Below are 17,975 nucleotides of genomic sequence, written 5' to 3'. Positions count from 1 at the left end.
GAACACTTCAATTCGCTCGAAGACCCCCGCGGTTCAGCTGCATGTTCTCCACCTCAGTGCTGAGCAGCAACGCTCACGTTCTGCGAGCCGAGGTAAAGAATTTGCTGGCAAAAGGAGCTATAGAGATAGTTCCTCCAGCTCAGAGTGAGTTAGGCTTCTACAGCCGTTATTTATTACAGCCGACAGCATGACAGTGATGTCATACATAAATCGCCAGGGCGGGCTCACCTCGAAACGCCTTTTCGAGATGGTAGAGCGCCTCTTGGTATGGGCACATCTCAAACTGCGTTCATTGAGAGCAGCTCATGTGCCCGGCATACTGAACCAAGGAGCAGATATGCTCTCTCGGAACAACGTCCCTTCAGAGGAGTGCATGCTCCACCCACAGACGGTTCAGAAAATCTGGCAGATCTTTGGCAGGGCAGAGGTCGACCTCTTCGCCTCCAAAGACAACTCTCACTGCCAAACTTACTTTTTGAAGAGCGAGGACGCGTTGGCCCACGAATGGCCCAACCTCCTACTGTATGCTTTTCCCCCGATTGCTCTGATAATCCAAGTAATCAGGCGAATCAGGGAACACAAGCACAGAGTGCTTCTGGTGGCCCCACTCTGGAAGAACCATCACTGAATCTCAGAGCTATCTCAGCTGCTAATAGCGGCTCCGTGGCCCATTCCCCTGAGATGGGACCTCCTCTCTCAGGCGAACAAAATGATCTGGCACCCCCAGCCCGAGCTGTGGGCCCTGCATCTATGGGCTCTCGATGGGAATCAATAGATCTCCCAGAGAATGTCCTAAATACCATCTCGCAGGCTAGACCCCCGTCTACGAGACGCCTCTACGCCCTTAAGTCAGGGCTCTACAGTGCGACCATACTGCGTGCGACTATGAAAAAATATTTAGGAGCACCAGTGCGACTGACCCGATCAGCATATTTGTGTTTGTGCTGAGGGAGCTTTAAAGGTTTCTAACGTACTTGCGTGTTTTTGCAGCGTTGAGTAATGTATCACAGATGCATCCTCTCATTATAACAAAAAAAGTGTAGACAGTGTAAATAAGAGATTCATTGTGCAGTGTAAGGAGCTTCGTTGATAATAATGGAGTTTTGTGAGATCGCGATGAACTAAGATCAGTGACAGCTTTTAACGATTATTAAGGGAGTTTGCAAATGTGACATTGATTTAATACTACAGTTCATTAAACAAGAAGTTAATATTAAGTGACTTATATTGTCTGATTACAACACTATTGCCTTATTTTGTTTCAAACAAAGTAGCAGCCAAGCCGCTGCACATCTCCATTCAAACACAGCGGTGTTTTGATTATGAATGAACTGCGTTTTTAAACAAATCTAGTGAGTCAATGATTCAATGACACATTCATAAAGACAGTCACGTACTTCGTTCCTGAATGAATCAGCCGTTCGAACGAATCAATTAAATGAATGATTCCGTGATAAAATCAGTGACTTACCACCACCTACTGGTGGTTTTAATTTTTAAAGTAACTTTTCTGTTATTTAAATCATTTTATATTTCTACATTCAAAATTGTATATTTAAAACATTAACCTCAACATTAATTTATTACTTATGCAACCTCTGAGCCTCATTAAACATCTGAAAATACACCTACAAGCCACTTGTGTGTTCTTCTGTGCCACCTCTGTAGTACAAATTTATTTCTTAAATACTGATTTCATTTGATTGGTATCTTATTCTATTTCTTATTCTACTTGTTTTTATTCTGTTGTTTTAATTAGAAATTATAAAAAAACTTATAAATATATATTTTTTTAATTTGACATTAAAGATGACATACTGTTAATGTGTGAAGTTAGAAAAATGTCATTACAAAGGTAAAAACAAAATACCCTGTACATCACTTTGAGTCAAATATCACCTCGTAATGGGAAGGTAAATTTTTTAACAGAATTTTTGATTATTGATTTGAAGGTGCTCCTAAATTTTTGACTGTGCTCCTAAATTTTTTAAATTAGGAGCACAAGCGCTCCTAAAAAGTAAAGTAAGCATAGAGCCCTGCCTTAAGTAGTTGGTTTTCTCCGCCTGGTGTGAAGCCCACGGCGAGGAACCAATGACATGTGACATATCAGTGATATTGTCCTATTTACAAGAGCTGTTGGATAAGGGCTGCTCCCCTTCCACGCTCAGAGTTTATGTGGCAGCTATAGCATCTTCTCACGCTCCTATAGCCGGACAGTCGGTGGCAATCGGAACAACCCTTTGTCTGCTGTGGCGGATATCCTCTTCTAGGGTCTCCGGTCACAAAGAAGAGGATATCTCGATGGTTAGTTGACGCTATCGCACTAGCATACTCCTCCCTGGGCCTATGGTCTAGTGGTGTGTCCGTGGCAGACATTTGTGCGGTGGACAGCTGGGCCTCACCGTCTACTTTTTCCAGGTTCTATAATTTGGATGTACAGCCTTACAGGCCCGGGTTCTATCTGCTTAAATGGCACACGCCTGTTTTAAGCGGTCTTTTCAGGCATTTCCTGATTCTTCAAGAATGCTCTTGGCCCAATTACTAGTGCTGAGGCTGTACTTATGACCGTTGGAACAATGATCTAGGCTGGACTGACCTCTAGGAGTTCAGTCCTCTTGCATCCTGCAGGATTCTTCCTGCTCATAATTGGTCCCTCTGAGCCTTATTGCTCAAGGCCAGTTTATATCGGTCGTTTCTCTTCATGGCATGGCGGGATTGTATTTGTTCCCCATAGCGTCTAGCGATGCAGTACGAGTGAAGTCTCGATAGAGAATGTACTTGGTTACTAACGTAACCTCGGTTCCCTGAGATACGGGAACGAGTACTGCATACTATGCCATGCCATTCAGCTGCACGACTCAGGTTGTCGCTTCAGTCGAATTGATCTGATTTCCTATGGCGAAGCGCTCGCTTATATAGCCAGATGGCCCCACCCCTTCTGGCAGGCTTTGCCGCCATAGGCTCGTGCAGCACCGCTGACGATTGGATTGGTTCGTTTTTATGTCACTGCACGAAAAATAAATTTTTCCCCATAGCGTCTAGCGGCGCAGTACTCGTTCCCGTATCTCATGGAACCGAGGTTACATTAGTAACCGAGTACATTTTTTTCTTAGCTGCTCCCATTTGCTGTTTAGTCACACCCTAGCCTAAGTAGATGAAATGAAATAGTACAAACATGTAGTCAGTACTTTTTAAAATTGTAAGAAATAAAAATGAGAAACATTAGAAATGTATTTTAGTGAAGTATTCAGTTTAAATTGCACTTGATTTAAGTACAACCCCCCCAAAAAACAATATTTAATTTCAGTAACATAGTGAAATAAAATAACTCTTTACAACTATGCATAAAATGATTGCAAGACATTTCATGGTACATGACCCGTTTCTGATCACCCACTCCCTGGTTGTCTGTTAAATAGCATTGATAACCCTAAATAACATGTGAATATAATGTTGGCTACTTCAGAAAACAGAAAATAAGCACATTTAAAATCTCTTACTTACCTTTATGAAAATATCGAGGGTAAACAAACATAAACGGAAATATGTTGGCAAATATGATGATTTTGCGTATCACCGCTGCAACCCAGGCCATCTGACACGACGTCGCCTCTTGTTGGCTATAGTCTTTTTTTTCCAAGTGTGAGACCTAAAATATATTCCTTCGTGGTGAGTTTTTGACCTTTTCTATCGTGTAATTTACTATTGCAGACTTTAACACAACAAGAACGTACCATTTTGAGGCAAATGAAAAAGACAATTCTCCAACTACAGAACACCTCAGCTTTGATACCTTACAAATTGCGGCGATACCCATAATGCACTTTGATTCTCTTTAGTGTGACGTCACCTGACAAAGACCGATAGACAAGTCTGGACAGAACAAGAGCTTGAACAAGGAGTTGTGAAGCATGTTCCAAAAAAAAGGCCTGATCTTCCTAATATTGAATAAAGCAAATCTACAGGACCGGGCAGTTTTGGCAATGTGGTCTGAGAAATTCAGCTTATCATCAATCACAACTGGATGGTTTTGAAGGAGTTAATTTATTTTTATCCCATATAAGTGATAGGGGGAGTTCTCTGGGTTAGGGCCATATTCCGGGCTCGGAGCCCTCCCCTAGGACAGCATGCCAAAATATTCTTACTATTTGCTATCAGATTAGATGTAAGGGTGAACTCATGAAACACTGGGAATGCCAGTGAGGAAATGACAGTATAAGTGTTTATTTTTAGGCCATATGTACAAATGATGCCATGATAATTTAACTTCTGTGTAACTGTCAGTCGTGGCCTAATGGTTAGAGAGTCGGACTCGTAATCCAAAGGTTGTGAGTTGGAGTCCCGGGCCGGCAGGGATTGTAGGTGGGGGCTCTCTCCACCCTCAATACCACGACTGAGGTGCCCTTGAGCAAGGCACCGAACCCCCAACTGCTCCCCGGGCGCCGCAGCATAATTGGCTGCCCACTGCTCCGGGTGTGTGTTCACTGCTGTGTGTGTGTGCATTTTGGATAGGTAAATGCAGAGCACGAATTCTGAGTATGGGTCACCATACTTGGCTGTATGTCACTTTCACTCTCAGTGTTTGATTAGTTATTGTTCTTTTCTTTTCAGCCCTACTTTGCTTTATTCGCAGCTGTCCGGTGGCTTCTGACTGAGTTTGTCATGTAAGACTCTGATTTCATGAATGTTTCTGTGATGTTTTGAGATTCAGGCATTGCAATGTGTGCATTCCGTTTTACATGCACATATCATCATATACAACAACAGGTGTCTGTTTGACTTTTAGTTGAAAATATTTAAACATCCTAAAAATACATATCTACTTGATAGGCAAGGTGAGGGTTAGGGTTTGTTTGAAATAATTGCAAATTTACCAGTAGGAAAGGAATGGGAATGATTATTCTGGGAATACATTTATTTTAAATATGTGTATGCTATTTTATAAAAACATTATATAAATATTTTATAAATTTGGATATTTTAATTCTAAATCAATACAAGCATAATGAATGTTTTTTTATCAATATAATGTGATGGCACAAACAGCATTTACAATCTGCATCTCATATTTTTCAGGTGTCATAGGCAGTAGGATCACATGGATGGGAATATGCTCATAGAAATCAAAATCTTTTCAAATATCTTCAGATTTGCTTTAGTAACGACTACATTAAGTTTACCGTGTAGATACCAAAGTTAATTGGTTTGCTTTTATAATATGATGAAGCATCTTAGGTTGCAAAGCACACATAAGACACATTAAAATAATAGTACTGTACATCTCACTCTTTGTATTGGCCCCTTTTATCTATGTATTTCATTCATTCATTCGTTTGTTTCTCTCTTTTCAGCACTTGCTTTCATTATTGTTCTCTTTCATTTGCTTTTGCAGATTTATGGTTGAGTTCAACCTGTACAGTTGGTGGCACTCTGAACTCACCATTAAGGGTTTGTATGTTTATGAGGATAAATGTGTGATGTGTTGATGGCATCAGATGTAAAAGCACTTTATATGCACATTACATGTAAGTGAACATTTCAGGAGGTTGCAATTTTTTTTTAATATAATTATTGCTCACGGCACAAGGTCAAGGTTTCAAATGTGCACCGACAGCAATATTATGTGCTTCATTAATTGGGATTCCATTACTGTAGCTTCACACAGTCACCATGTACAGTGCTACATTTCAGATGAAGTAGAGTGATGTTTAGGGGTGCAGCTCTACACTTGTAACACGTAACATGTAACACATAACACTGAAGCGCTTACTGTGAGCAAGGCTTTACTTGTCAACATTATGGCCCAGCCTCTCTAAACCACCTTCAGTTGAATAAAAAAATCATGTCTGCATTCTTGTGGAAAGCAGAAAATGATGAACTAACTCATGCTAATGCAAGCAGGTGTTATTTGGAAAGAGATGAATTAAGCACTTTTTGGATTGCATAATAGAGTATCTTGTATGCAGAAATGTGCTTTCTAGTGAAGCCAGTATGAATATACAATTTTGCTGGCTGAAGCATGCAACTCAATGCAAATAAAACTACCGAATTCACAGAGACAGGACATATTCAAAGCAAAAGGGAAAATGTGACCATATAATTTCCAACAATTCACTTTTTTCCCACTCTTAAGTAATCATATTATTATGTAGATATGTAACATGTTGGCCACATTAAATTGATCATTCACAGCATCATTTACCTTACTGGATAATGTATTACATCTGTATGCATTCTGAGAAAAAAATCTATAGAAACAAAAAGTATACACGTTAAGCAGATTCAACATTCATGTCTGTCCATAATTTTTACAGAATTTTCTGTCCCTAAAGTGATACAGATAAGCCATGCCAGAGAAAACATTTGAAGAACAATGTCTCTCTCTGCTTTTGTCTCTAGCTCAGAGAGGAGGCAAAACTATGTTAGTTCCTTGTGATAAAGAGTATCCAGCATTCATGTCTGAGCGCACCATTAAAGAAACCGTCGGGAATATTGACTGTGAAAGCTGTGTAAAGTAAGTGCAGTACTCAGACACGCATACAATCACATAAATTCATGCACAAGCACATATAAATAAGACAGTTGGGGTCAGATGAAAGATATCTTTTACAGTGTGTTCACTCACATACAGTTGTTATTCGCTTGATTCGGAATTATATGTGAGTGCAATACATTTGAATAGACTACATTTACACTTACTGTACATACAGTACCACTATCTTTCATACTTTGCCACAAATGAGCATCTTTGTTTGCTCTACAGCATGTTTTATGTGGGTATATGTCTACAGAATAACTTGCATTGTACATTTACATCAGTAATTGCTTTGTTGATTATAATGAGTGATATAGTTTAGTGTTATGTGAATGAGTAAATTATGTAAGAGAAAAGGAAAGAAAGAAAAAGTGGCCAACTCAAATCTGTTCTTTTAAATATAGATTTACAATGGTGTTGTGTGTATTACATCATAACAGGAAGCTTAATAGAAGTTCATTTTGTCTGGTAAGAGTAAACAAAAGACCGAATTAAAATAAAAGCCAAGTATTTGCAATCCTTGTCTTTATAACATTGTTGTAAATATTCAAACAGCTAATGTTGGAATTCTCTCCACTTTGTTGGCAAACATGCATTTCTCCAATGCAGCAATTAGTTAAATTAATTACGAAACCATAAGATTACATTTTAGTTGTCTTATTTTTATTTATTTATTTAATGCGTACTTTACATACCTTGGCTTTTCTATGTTTGGTAAGTCTTTATTTTGATGGTCCCTTTTGAAATTCTGTTGACTATAAGTAACTTGCAACTACATGCCAATTAACTTTCATTAGACTATTAGTAGACAGTTAGGTTATGGTTAGAGGTAGTTTTCTATAAAGGTACACTGTATGACAAAAATGACAGTTTTTGTGGATTTTCTAAAATAATAACTCACGAATTCCAACACAAGCTCAATGCTTCCAAAATAGACAGTTTTTGCAGTGTTACAGCATGTGACTCAAACAGCACAAGATAACCTATTGATTTGAGGTCAGACTGACTGTAATATGCCATCATACAGTATATACATTGGTGACTTCTGTTACTAAATTTTATCCAAAGTAAGAGAAAAGATGATGTGAAAGAAAAAAACATCTTAAATCTTTAACCTGTGCGGGATATGTTCAGTAAATGATCACTTGTCTGCCTAGAGTACTGCCACCTCTTCCAGCAGAGGACGCCCTCATCAACTCTTCTTATGTGGAGCAGATAAAAAAGTCATTTGAATCTAATTGGCTGTCTCCCCTCTTGTCTTGTCTTTCCCAGATCGTTTGTTATTCAGCAGATTCCCAGCAGTAATCTTTTCATGGTGGTCATTGACAATACATGTGACTGCAGTGACTTTGGACCTGTCACCATGGACCCCATCGAAATTATGTATATCCTTAATAAAAAGACAGTTTTCTTAAACAATTCTAGTTAAACCTTTATTTTAACTCACACTGATACTACAAACAGCAGACTAAAGCAATGCCTTCTTTTTTTAGACACTGTCTCTGTGGTCACTCTTTTCCTCTGTTTTGACAACTGTCTTATGGCATGTTTTTCCCTTAATTTCATTGCACATAACGAGTCTCTGAAATGTGAACGGTTGAAGTTTCAGAAGGACAGAAGGCGACCAGACACGTGCCACCCCTTCCATCATGAGGTACAAAAACATATCAAACTGAGCTGAATGAATGAGTGCTAATGAGTTTTAGCTGCACACCTGTAAGAAAGGTACAGCAACTATAACCATTCAGTGCAGGGAGATGTTATTTGCACCCCAGTCCAAATTGTAACATGCATTATTTGCATTTTATTGTATTCAATATTTCATTATTTTTGCAAGCATTTTTAACCATTCCCAGGCACCGTATTGTGACATTTAATAATCTACAACAAAGTGATGCTTAATTTAGAGTAATTATGAATCGAGTAATATTTGATAACTACAACAAATCATATGCTGAAAACTTTTTTTTTCTACATTCCATTTCTGCAACTTCATAGGTGAACATTGGGGTCAATTGTGCATTGATGGCTTCCTAAAGAATTTTCCAGGATTTTAACACAGTCACAGAGTTCTGGTATTAAATCATTTTGTCTCTATTTGATCCCTCTGCAGGAAAACTCAATGGAGTGTGGTGGTTCTGTGGGCTTGACTCCATCTACAGTTCTTATAGTCCTGATAGTCACCATCTTTCCCAGGTGATGAAAACAGACTTTGACCCTTGCGTCCACCTTGGTCATGCCAGTTTCACTCCGTCCAGCATGCAAAAATTGATTATATAAATGTTTATTTTACATTAAAAGACTAAACAGATCATCAAAATCACTTGATAGCTACATAAAGCATTTTTTTTTTAATAATATTGATATTTTATGTACACATAGATAATAGGCAACATTTTGCAAATAAGGCTACAAGAGACTGATTACTGTGCTAATTAATTTAATAAAAGTACAGTTCATAAATATCTACAAATAAATACAATTGTGTCATAAAATCAGCTTTTTGTTCTGTAATAAGTATTATAATTTATGATTTCCAGCCAAACGACTGTGATAATGCAATAGTAAGTATAAAAAAGTTGATGTTCTAAATGAACATTGCCTTACAAAAAACACTGCAGTTTGTATACTTTTGAAATAAAATCTTAAAAAAAAAAAAATACAAAGAGAGCAAATATGTGAATTGATCTTTTATATTTATTTATTTTATTTTACTTTATTTTTTGCCACATCTTTGTGTGCATTGCCAGTGTCTGCTTATGTCTCTAAAAATCTTAATTCCATGGCTTCAGCAGGCTCGTTCGTAAGACCTGAGTCTTCTTGCAGGCTTTAGGAAGGTATTTCATATTTGGTATGTTTCTCAAAACCTCATAGGGTATTTCCCACTTGCCAAGCTGTCAGATGTAGGCAAGAGCAGTAAAGTCAGGCAATACACTGTGCAATTTCAGAAATGTTTTGTTAAATACTAACTCTTAAATTGCATGCGCTATAAAGCCAAAGCTCACAATTTATGTGCTCAGACTATATGGCCCTATCAGCGAACTGCAACTTTTCACACTATACTTGTGAATAAACACATGGAACCACTTCTCTGAACTATGCAGATCCATACCACACACTATGTCACAATTTTTTGACACTGTGTCACCCAGAGTTTAGGGCAATCACTTCATACCGCTTGTTCAACTATGCAATACCTTCACAACCAAAATTACAGACATGTCATAAATTCATGCAAGTCTTCAGCAAGACCTTCTTGCCAGAAACATGAGTCTTTTCATATATATTATAAATTATTATATTATAAATTAATAGATTAATATTCTATATATATATATAATTAATTAATTTTATACTTATTTTGTTTACTGTGTTGAGATGTGCTTGAAGTGGCAGTTCTGGTGAAGTTGCAATCAAGTTGAGGGGAGAATGACAAACTTCAGGAATGCCATTCTGTTGTCAGGAACTTCCTCGGGTGGAAAGTTTGCAACATGGGTGTATGGTGTTTTGCTTTCTGACCTAATATCTCTACTTCTCTCTAACTCCTTCCTCCACTTGGGGTCTGGAGATAGAGGCTTTTACCTTCTGCAGAGGTCACACTTCTTGAGTTTGGCTTAACCAATGCCAAAGGTGTAATTTCGAGCAGGAAAATGTTTATTTGTTAGGAAGCTGACTCAGTTTTTTGGCAATTTATACTCAAATGAATATAAGTATGCGGTGATGGGGAAGTGATATACACCAATGTGTAGGAACTTACACAAGAAATATTTTGACATAAAACATGGTACAAATAATGTAACATTGTCTAATAATTCTATCATAAGGCATGCACAATTCAAAAGACAATATGTGAATAAACCAGTAACAATACACAATGTCCTGGGGATATACTGTATATGTTCATTTGTAGAAAGGTTTGTCTTTGAAATAATGGAGAAAAGTCCTTTTGTATGGGCATCATGACTGTTTCACTAATGAAGTGAGAGGGAAACTCTCCTCGTCCTATTCAATTGCTTGATAGCTTTTCCTTGACAAACCCCACCTTAATTAATGAAATGATACTGAAATCCAACTCTTCTTCGTGCTGTGTTGACCCTGCACCTACTTTCCTTTTGTTCCAGTTTCAGTCAAAACTGCTGCTATGACTCCTATTCTTAAAAAGCCAACTCTGGACCCAGCTCACTACGCTAATTATCGTCCAATCTACCATTTGTTTCTAAAATCATGGAAAAGGTTTTAGCCACTCAGTTGCAGTCATTTCTAGCTCACAACAAACACTTTGATATATTCCAGTCAGGTTTTCGTTCGCAACACAGTACTGAAACTGCTTTAGTAAGGGTTACAAACGACCTCCTTCTTTCTGGTGATTTCTGGGGGAGTGAATAACCACGACTGAGGTGAGACCCTTGAGCAAGTGAATGTGACTGAGGCAGGTAAAAAGAGTGTGAGGAGAGTAAAATAATGTGGGTTTTTGATAATTATTTTATTTACAATACAGTATAATAAAAATATACACAGTGAAGGTCAAGGACACATGATTGAACATACTGATCTGAACACTGAGACTTGAACTGTAACACACCTTTGTGCCAAACATTCATTCAGTGTTAACACTCACACTACTTTATATCTTGTGGTTTTATATGTTATAAAACATTAAACAAACATCTTGGTGTTGTGAGACATTTAGACAATGAAATTATACATATTTCAAAATGTCAAGATGAAAAGTCTAATTAGTAAAATGTGTACAAGTTATGTCACAATAACAAAGTAACAACAGATGCAAGTAATCTACTCATTAGATATCCTCCACTGGATCCAGCTGTGCGAAGCATTACATTGTGTTCTTCTTCTTCTTTTAACGTAAAATTCTGGGTTATAAAATTATGTTAAATGTTTACCAGTTCCCATCTCCTCCTTCCCTAAACATGAACTGTGTTTCAAACAATATCTAATATAAATGATGAAATTGCTGCTGCATAGAGGCCATGAAGGCACACTGAATTAGTACTGGTTGCAGATAAATGTGACCCAGTACCACAAAACCAGTCTTAAGTGTCATTTTATTTAAATTGAGATTTATACATTATCTGAAATCCGAATAAATCATCTTTCCATTGATGTATGGTTTGTTATGATAGGACAATATCTGGCTGAGATACAACTATTTGACAATCTGGAATCTGAGGGTGCAAAAAAATCTAAATATTGAGAAAATCTCCTTTAAAGTTGTTCAAATGAAGTTCTTAGCAATGCATATCACTAATCAATAATGAAGTTTTGATATATTTACGGTAAGAAATTTATAATCTTAAATATCTTCATGGAACATGATCTTTACTTAATATCCTAATGATTTTTGGCATAAAATTATAATTTTGACCCATACAATGTATTTTTGGCTATTGCTACAAATATACCCCAGCGACTTCAGACTGGTTTTGGGGTCCAGGGTCTCAAATGTTTAATTGTAGGTGATTTTAACATCCTCATTGATTATGAAAAATATGCATAAGGATTGGCATTTTTATTCATCCTAAATTCCAGATATCAGACATCACATACCTAGATATCCTTTGCACTTGAGGAAGCTTAACAGCACAATACTGTGGTATAAGGAACAGTCTCAGGTCTTTAAGAGAGCTGCCTGGAATATGGAGTGCAGATGGCAGAAAACAAAACTAGAGGTATTTTACATTGTGTGGAAGGATAGTGTTTCTATCTACATAAAGGCCTAAAAATGGCTAGATCTGCTTACTTTTCCACTCTCTTAAAACAAAAACTCTATGTATTTCTTTGATATAGTGGCTAAACACTTTCAGACAACCCCCAACACCACATCAGTAATGATTTTATTAATTAATCTACTTACAACATTTTATTAATTCATCATTAACATGTCCCAAAAAAAATTGAAGCTAGCTGCCTCTCATTAAAAATGAGAGCTAGTTAATTACAGACTGATCTCAAATCTCACTTTTCTGACAAAAAATCTTGAAAAAGTTGTATCTTCAAAACTTTTATTTTATTATTATTATTTTCATTTATTTATTTTTCAGAATTCATATCACTGAAACTACTCTCTTATCTCATCATGGCTGCATCTCTCTGTTAGTTAACCTTAGTGCTGCCTTTGATACTATTGACCACAACATTCTCTTGCATAGGCTTAAAAAATGATGTTAGCATAATTGGATCACGACAATGGGCAGTCGTGGCCTAATGGATAGAGAGTTAGACTTGTAACCCGAAGGCCGTGGGTTCGAGTCTCAGGTCTAGCAGGGATTGTAGGTGGGGGGAGTGAATAACCACGACTGAGGTGAGACCCTTGAGCAAGGCACCGACCCCTAACTGCTCCCTGGGTGCTACTGCATTGGCTGCCCACTGCTCCGGGTGTTTGTTCACTACTGTGTGTACACTTGGCAGAGCACAAATTCTGAGTATGGGTCACCATACTTGGCCACACACCACTTCCCTTTTCCCCTTGAATTGCACTGAAATGGTTTAAATCCTACTTCTCTGACTGTTATCACTTTGTAGCAGTAAATGCAGAGGTATCATGCTGCAAGGATCAGTTCCATAAGTTCTGATTAAACACACCACTTCACAAAACTAATAGATCGTATAGATGAAAAAAACTGGCTGACTAGTACCTTCCTACTGCTAAATTCAGAAATTCAGAGGTACCCAAAACCTCCACACATAATAACCTAGGTTGTCTAACGCTTGATGGATGTTCCGTCTGGTCTCCATTGCCAGTTAAGAACCAGGGTGTGCTATTTGAAAGCAGTCTGTAATTTAAAAGCCCTTTTCTAATATTTACAGTGCTCATGTCTTCGCTAATCATGAGTTCATGTTAAAGTAAATATTAATTCAATATTAGTACATGGTTATTCATGTACCTTTATTGTAAAGTGTTACCATAATTACACGTGAATGTGGAGCTTGGGTGGATGAATAGATTCAAACATAAATTCTCTATAATGACTTTGTTTACAGTGACTGCACACAATTGTGAAGGTATTGCACAGATATTATATTGTTTACTGTAGAAAACCTGTTGCAATAGAAGTAGATGAACCACAATGCATACAATCATTGTGTTAGATTTTGTATGCAAATTCACAAAGTGTGAGATGATGTCAGTCTAAAGAACACAGTGGTAACTACATGGTGAATACACACTTTTTGTTATGCAGTTAACTCATGTATGTCCTGGAGATGCCCCACCTCTGCACACTGTTTATATCTCCCTAACCTGGTCTAACCTAATTCAACTGTGTTTTAGTATCTTGTTCTTTCTAAATCAAGATACTTTTACTTGAAAAGTAATATTGTGTAAGATAAAACTTGTTTTCGGGGGAATATATCGTGAATCAAATTTATATATCTTAACCCTTTAGTAATTTGATTAATTTTGTTTTATAAGCATAAATTCAGTGATAATAGAAACCACTGACAATGTAAGACATTTTCTCAAAACAAGTCTTATTCTCAAATACATTGATCTGGTTTTAATGTAGTTGACCTATTTTACAGGGAAAACATTTTTTTTTTTTTTTTACAGTGTGGTTTCTCATCTGAATGTACAGTGCTCAGACTGAAAAACTGTATTCAGGCTGTTTTCATTTATATTGCATATCAGAGGATTTCAAAATCATATTTATCAAAAAATACATGTATTTTTTACTTTTAATATTTGCAGTTTTTTTAGATGTCTTACCTAGTACTTAGAAATTGATAGCAAGAAACCAATCAGTCTCATGATGATTTCAGCTCTATAAAAATAATTTATGTAGTTTTTCCTTCTCATCTTCTTTCACATGCTCTCATTACTTGCCTCGTTCTACTACTTGCACACAAACTGGTCAACTGTTCGTGAACAGCGCTTGCATTTGACGTAGCAGCACCAGTGAAACTTGCAGTGGCAACGCTCAACCAGCTGTGTCTTGTACTGATCGTAACCTCGACCGCAACACATGAGCGCGCAGCCATCCATGCCTTCGGACGTCTTGTTACAGAGGCGACTTTGAGTTCCTAAAGAGCCGGTAGTTTTGTTCTCTACGCAGTAATCTGGACTGGGGTCGATGTACACCAGGTCATTGCTGGTAGGAGAGTTAAATTTGGAGTGAACTTGAACAAGCTTCCCGCGGCTGTTCAGCCTCATGGCAGCGGCGCTGTCGTATTTCTCCTTCAGTGCGTCACCCACCTTGCGGAAATCAGCAAGTTGCAACCAGCACGTTTTAAGGCTGCAGGAGCCGGACACGCCATGACACTTACAGGACACATGGGCGAGATCTGATACTATCTGTGATAGAGAAAGATGTTGTTAGCTAAATAGAACATGATAAAATCGAATGTGATTTTGTATGCCAACACAGTATTTAGTATCACCCTAGTTCCCTCGACAAAAAGCCAATAAAGGTGTTCTATTGGATTTAATGCAGTTTAATGCAGAAAATATACTCTGTGACGAACAAAAGCTTATGATTCTATTATTGTTCATCAAAATAATTTACACAAATAAATGTTTAAGCATAAATACAACTGGCAGAAATAAAATGCTATATGTAGGTTATAAACGAACTACACATGGTTGCATGACTTCATCACGGAAATTCCAACTCTATCAATATTTAAAAAAAAAAAAAAACATGTTCCCTGATTAGGATCTGTGCTCTTTTTGTGGTACTATGTATTTGCTGTTGCCTGTATCTCTTTTGTGGGCAAAAGTTTAAAGAATACGTATTTTCTGATAAATGTACCAGATACAGCCCAGAGTCTCCACTGAGCAACAGCGGTCGAGAAATGATAAAACAAGCATGTTCTATCCAAAGACTTTTTGTTGCATCTTGGAGCAAAAAAGCATGCATACACACATGTACATATATACATATACATATATTATTATTTTATATATATATATATATATATATATATATACAGGCACGTGCACACAAAGGGGGCTTGAGCACCTGCCCTTTTTCTTCCTCGAGAGAAAGTGCCCTTTTTTCTGGGGAGTTTTCTTTTTTTTTTTATAAATGAATATATATAATATATATATATATATATATATGTGTGTGTGTGTGTGTGTGTGTGTGTGTGTGTGTGTGTGTGTGTGTGTGTGCTTCTGTTTGCGCACAGCTTTCCCTGTCAAACAAATATAAAAATCAAAATATAAGGTCGGGAAATGTCATGTTCCGATGCCTTTCTCCCCTTCGCTTCTCCACGCAGCGCGCAGCACAGCAGTGTAGCGTTGCGCACATTGATCGGCACATCGCAGTCACAGACAGGCAGAGAGAGCCGCAGAAGTGAAGCCCTCCCTCCCTTTCCGGGTGTGTTTGTCTTGGTGTAGAGGCAGTGTTGCCAAGTGGGCTACTTTAACACCTTGCCGCAGGTTGTTTTTGATGTCTGTGGGTTGAAGCGACCCCAATAACGTGTTTCTTAGCCCCTGGAGTGTGAAATGTACCAAAAAATGTGTATTTTACCCTCCGGAACACTATTTTTACCACAAAATGCGATTTACAGGTAATTATCCAAAAGTCAAATATAGTTAATTTGTCTTGCTAACATCCATGACTCATTAGCTAAACTTTAGCTAACTTATTATATGGTAGCTAAGGCAATATAGGCTATCATGGGCATATATATTACATTCACATTTAGTCATTTAGCAGACGATTTTATCCAAAGCAACTTACAAATGAGGACAGTGGAAGCAATCAAAATCAACAAAAGAGCAATGATATGCAAGTGCTATAACAAGTCTCAGTTAGCTTAATGCAGTACACAGGTTTTTTTTAATTATTATACAATAAATAAAAAGAAAAAAATAGAGCTAGCTAGTGTTAGTGCTACACAAATTAGTGTCATTAAAGTGACGTTCAATTGCAGAACGCAAGCTTCTGGCACATAAATCTGAAGTAATGAATTTAGGTAAAGGGGTGCAAAGCCAGTGGTGGTTTTGTAGGCAAACATTAATGCCTTGAATTTTATGCGAGCAGCTTTTGGTAGCCAGTGCAAATTGATAAACAGAGGTGTGACGTGCATTCTTTTTGGCTCATTAAAAATTTATCTTGCTCATTATTATATTAGGTCTACAATAACACTAAAATAATTAAATCAATTTATTGTCTTGTGCAAAATAAACAAATAATTAGTGAAAATATGTCCCTCTCCTTTGTGCAGTCATTATTCTAAATATATACTTGAAACTTGTAGCATAGAAAACATTAGTTAGTTAATACTTAGTTAATAAAATTAGTGACTGCTAAAGAAGACCATGGTCTCTATGTGAACTGATTATTTTGTAGACATCTGTTGAAAAATGAAACAACATGAAACAATTGTAGTGTGAGGGAATTAAAATAAATTGGTGAGTCAGTCAGACAGTACATAAGATAGTAAATGAATAGAGTACAAATCTAAAAGGGGCAAGTTGTTGTTTTTTTGTTGTTGTTGTTGTTTTATGTTTTTTTTTCTTGAAGAATATTATTAGAATAGAGAGTGCTAGAGTTAGAGGGTCAAATAAAGATGGAAGAGATGTGTTTGTAGCCGATTCTTGAAGATGGCTAAGGACTCAGCTGCTCGGATTGAGTTGGACAGGACATTCCACCAGGAGGAAACATTTAATGAAAAAGTCTGTGAAAGTGATTTTGTGCCTCTTTGTGATGAACAATAATGCACCGTTCACTTGCAGAACACAAGCTTCTAGTGGGCACATAAGTCTGAAGAAATTATTTTAGGTAAAGGGGTGCAGAGACAGTTTTGTAGGCAAACATCAATACCTTGAATTTTATGCGAGCAGCTATTGGTAGCCAGGATGGAATGAGATGTAGAGTTGAGTGTCATCATCATAACAGTGATATAAAAAACCATGTTTCTGAATGACAGAACATAGTGATGCCATGTAGATAGAGAAGAGAAGTGGTCCAAGAACTGAGCCCTGAGGCACCCCAGTAGTTAGATGTTGCAACTTGGACACCTCACCTCTCCAAGATACCTTGACGGACCTATCTGAGAGGTAAGACTCAAACCACTGGAGTGCGGTTCCTAAGATGTCCTTAGCCAATAGGGTTGACAGGAGGATCTGGTGGTTAACCGTGTCAAAAGCAGTGGACAGATCCAGCAAGATAAGTATTGAAGATTTGGAATCCGCTCTTGCCCGTTTTAGGGCTTCAACAACTGAGAGCAAGGCAGTCTTGGTTGAATATCCACTTCTGAAGCCAGACTGGTAAACATAAAGATGGTGTATTTTAAATATGTGTTTAATGGCATCTTTTTACTAAGTAGTAACTATTATTAATGAAGGCCAGTATCACTGATACCAATATTGCTACTGACGTCTCTATTAAATGCATTTTCCCTCAATTTTACCCAGTGGTTATAGCAATTCAACATTACAGTATAATTGAAAGCTATTATTTTTAGCATTTAA

At 37.4% G+C, this 17,975-nt stretch overlaps 2 protein-coding genes across 2 annotated transcripts in view; one reads left to right on the top strand and one right to left on the bottom strand.

Moving 5' to 3' along the window:
• Nucleotides 1–8,735, top strand: part of LOC306849926 (voltage-dependent calcium channel subunit alpha-2/delta-3-like) — a gene marked incomplete at both ends in the record, with an annotated part of 224,934 nt that extends 216,199 nt beyond the window's left edge. The window contains 6 exons of the mRNA XM_079385309.1: nt 4,612–4,664; nt 5,393–5,448; nt 6,400–6,514; nt 7,808–7,918; nt 8,105–8,189; nt 8,649–8,735. Of these exons, the coding sequence (XP_079241435.1) occupies nt 4,612–4,664; nt 5,393–5,448; nt 6,400–6,514; nt 7,808–7,918; nt 8,105–8,189; nt 8,649–8,735 (507 nt within the window). The remainder of the gene's footprint in view (nt 1–4,611; nt 4,665–5,392; nt 5,449–6,399; nt 6,515–7,807; nt 7,919–8,104; nt 8,190–8,648) is intronic.
• Nucleotides 8,736–12,600: 3,865 nt separating this feature from the next.
• wnt5a (wingless-type MMTV integration site family, member 5a) overlaps nt 12,601–17,975 on the bottom strand; it is a 41,063-nt gene continuing 35,688 nt past the window's right edge. Inside the window, exon 6 of the mRNA XM_079385287.1 lies at nt 12,601–14,846. Coding sequence (XP_079241413.1) covers nt 14,388–14,846 — 459 coding nt within the window. The 3' untranslated portion in view covers nt 12,601–14,387. The remainder of the gene's footprint in view (nt 14,847–17,975) is intronic.

The sequence above is a fragment of the Barbus barbus genome, assembly GCF_936440315.1.
Source record: "Barbus barbus genome assembly, chromosome: 29".
Classification (NCBI taxonomy): Eukaryota; Metazoa; Chordata; class Actinopteri; order Cypriniformes; family Cyprinidae; genus Barbus; species Barbus barbus.
This window is presented reverse-complemented; position numbering and strand designations above follow the sequence as displayed.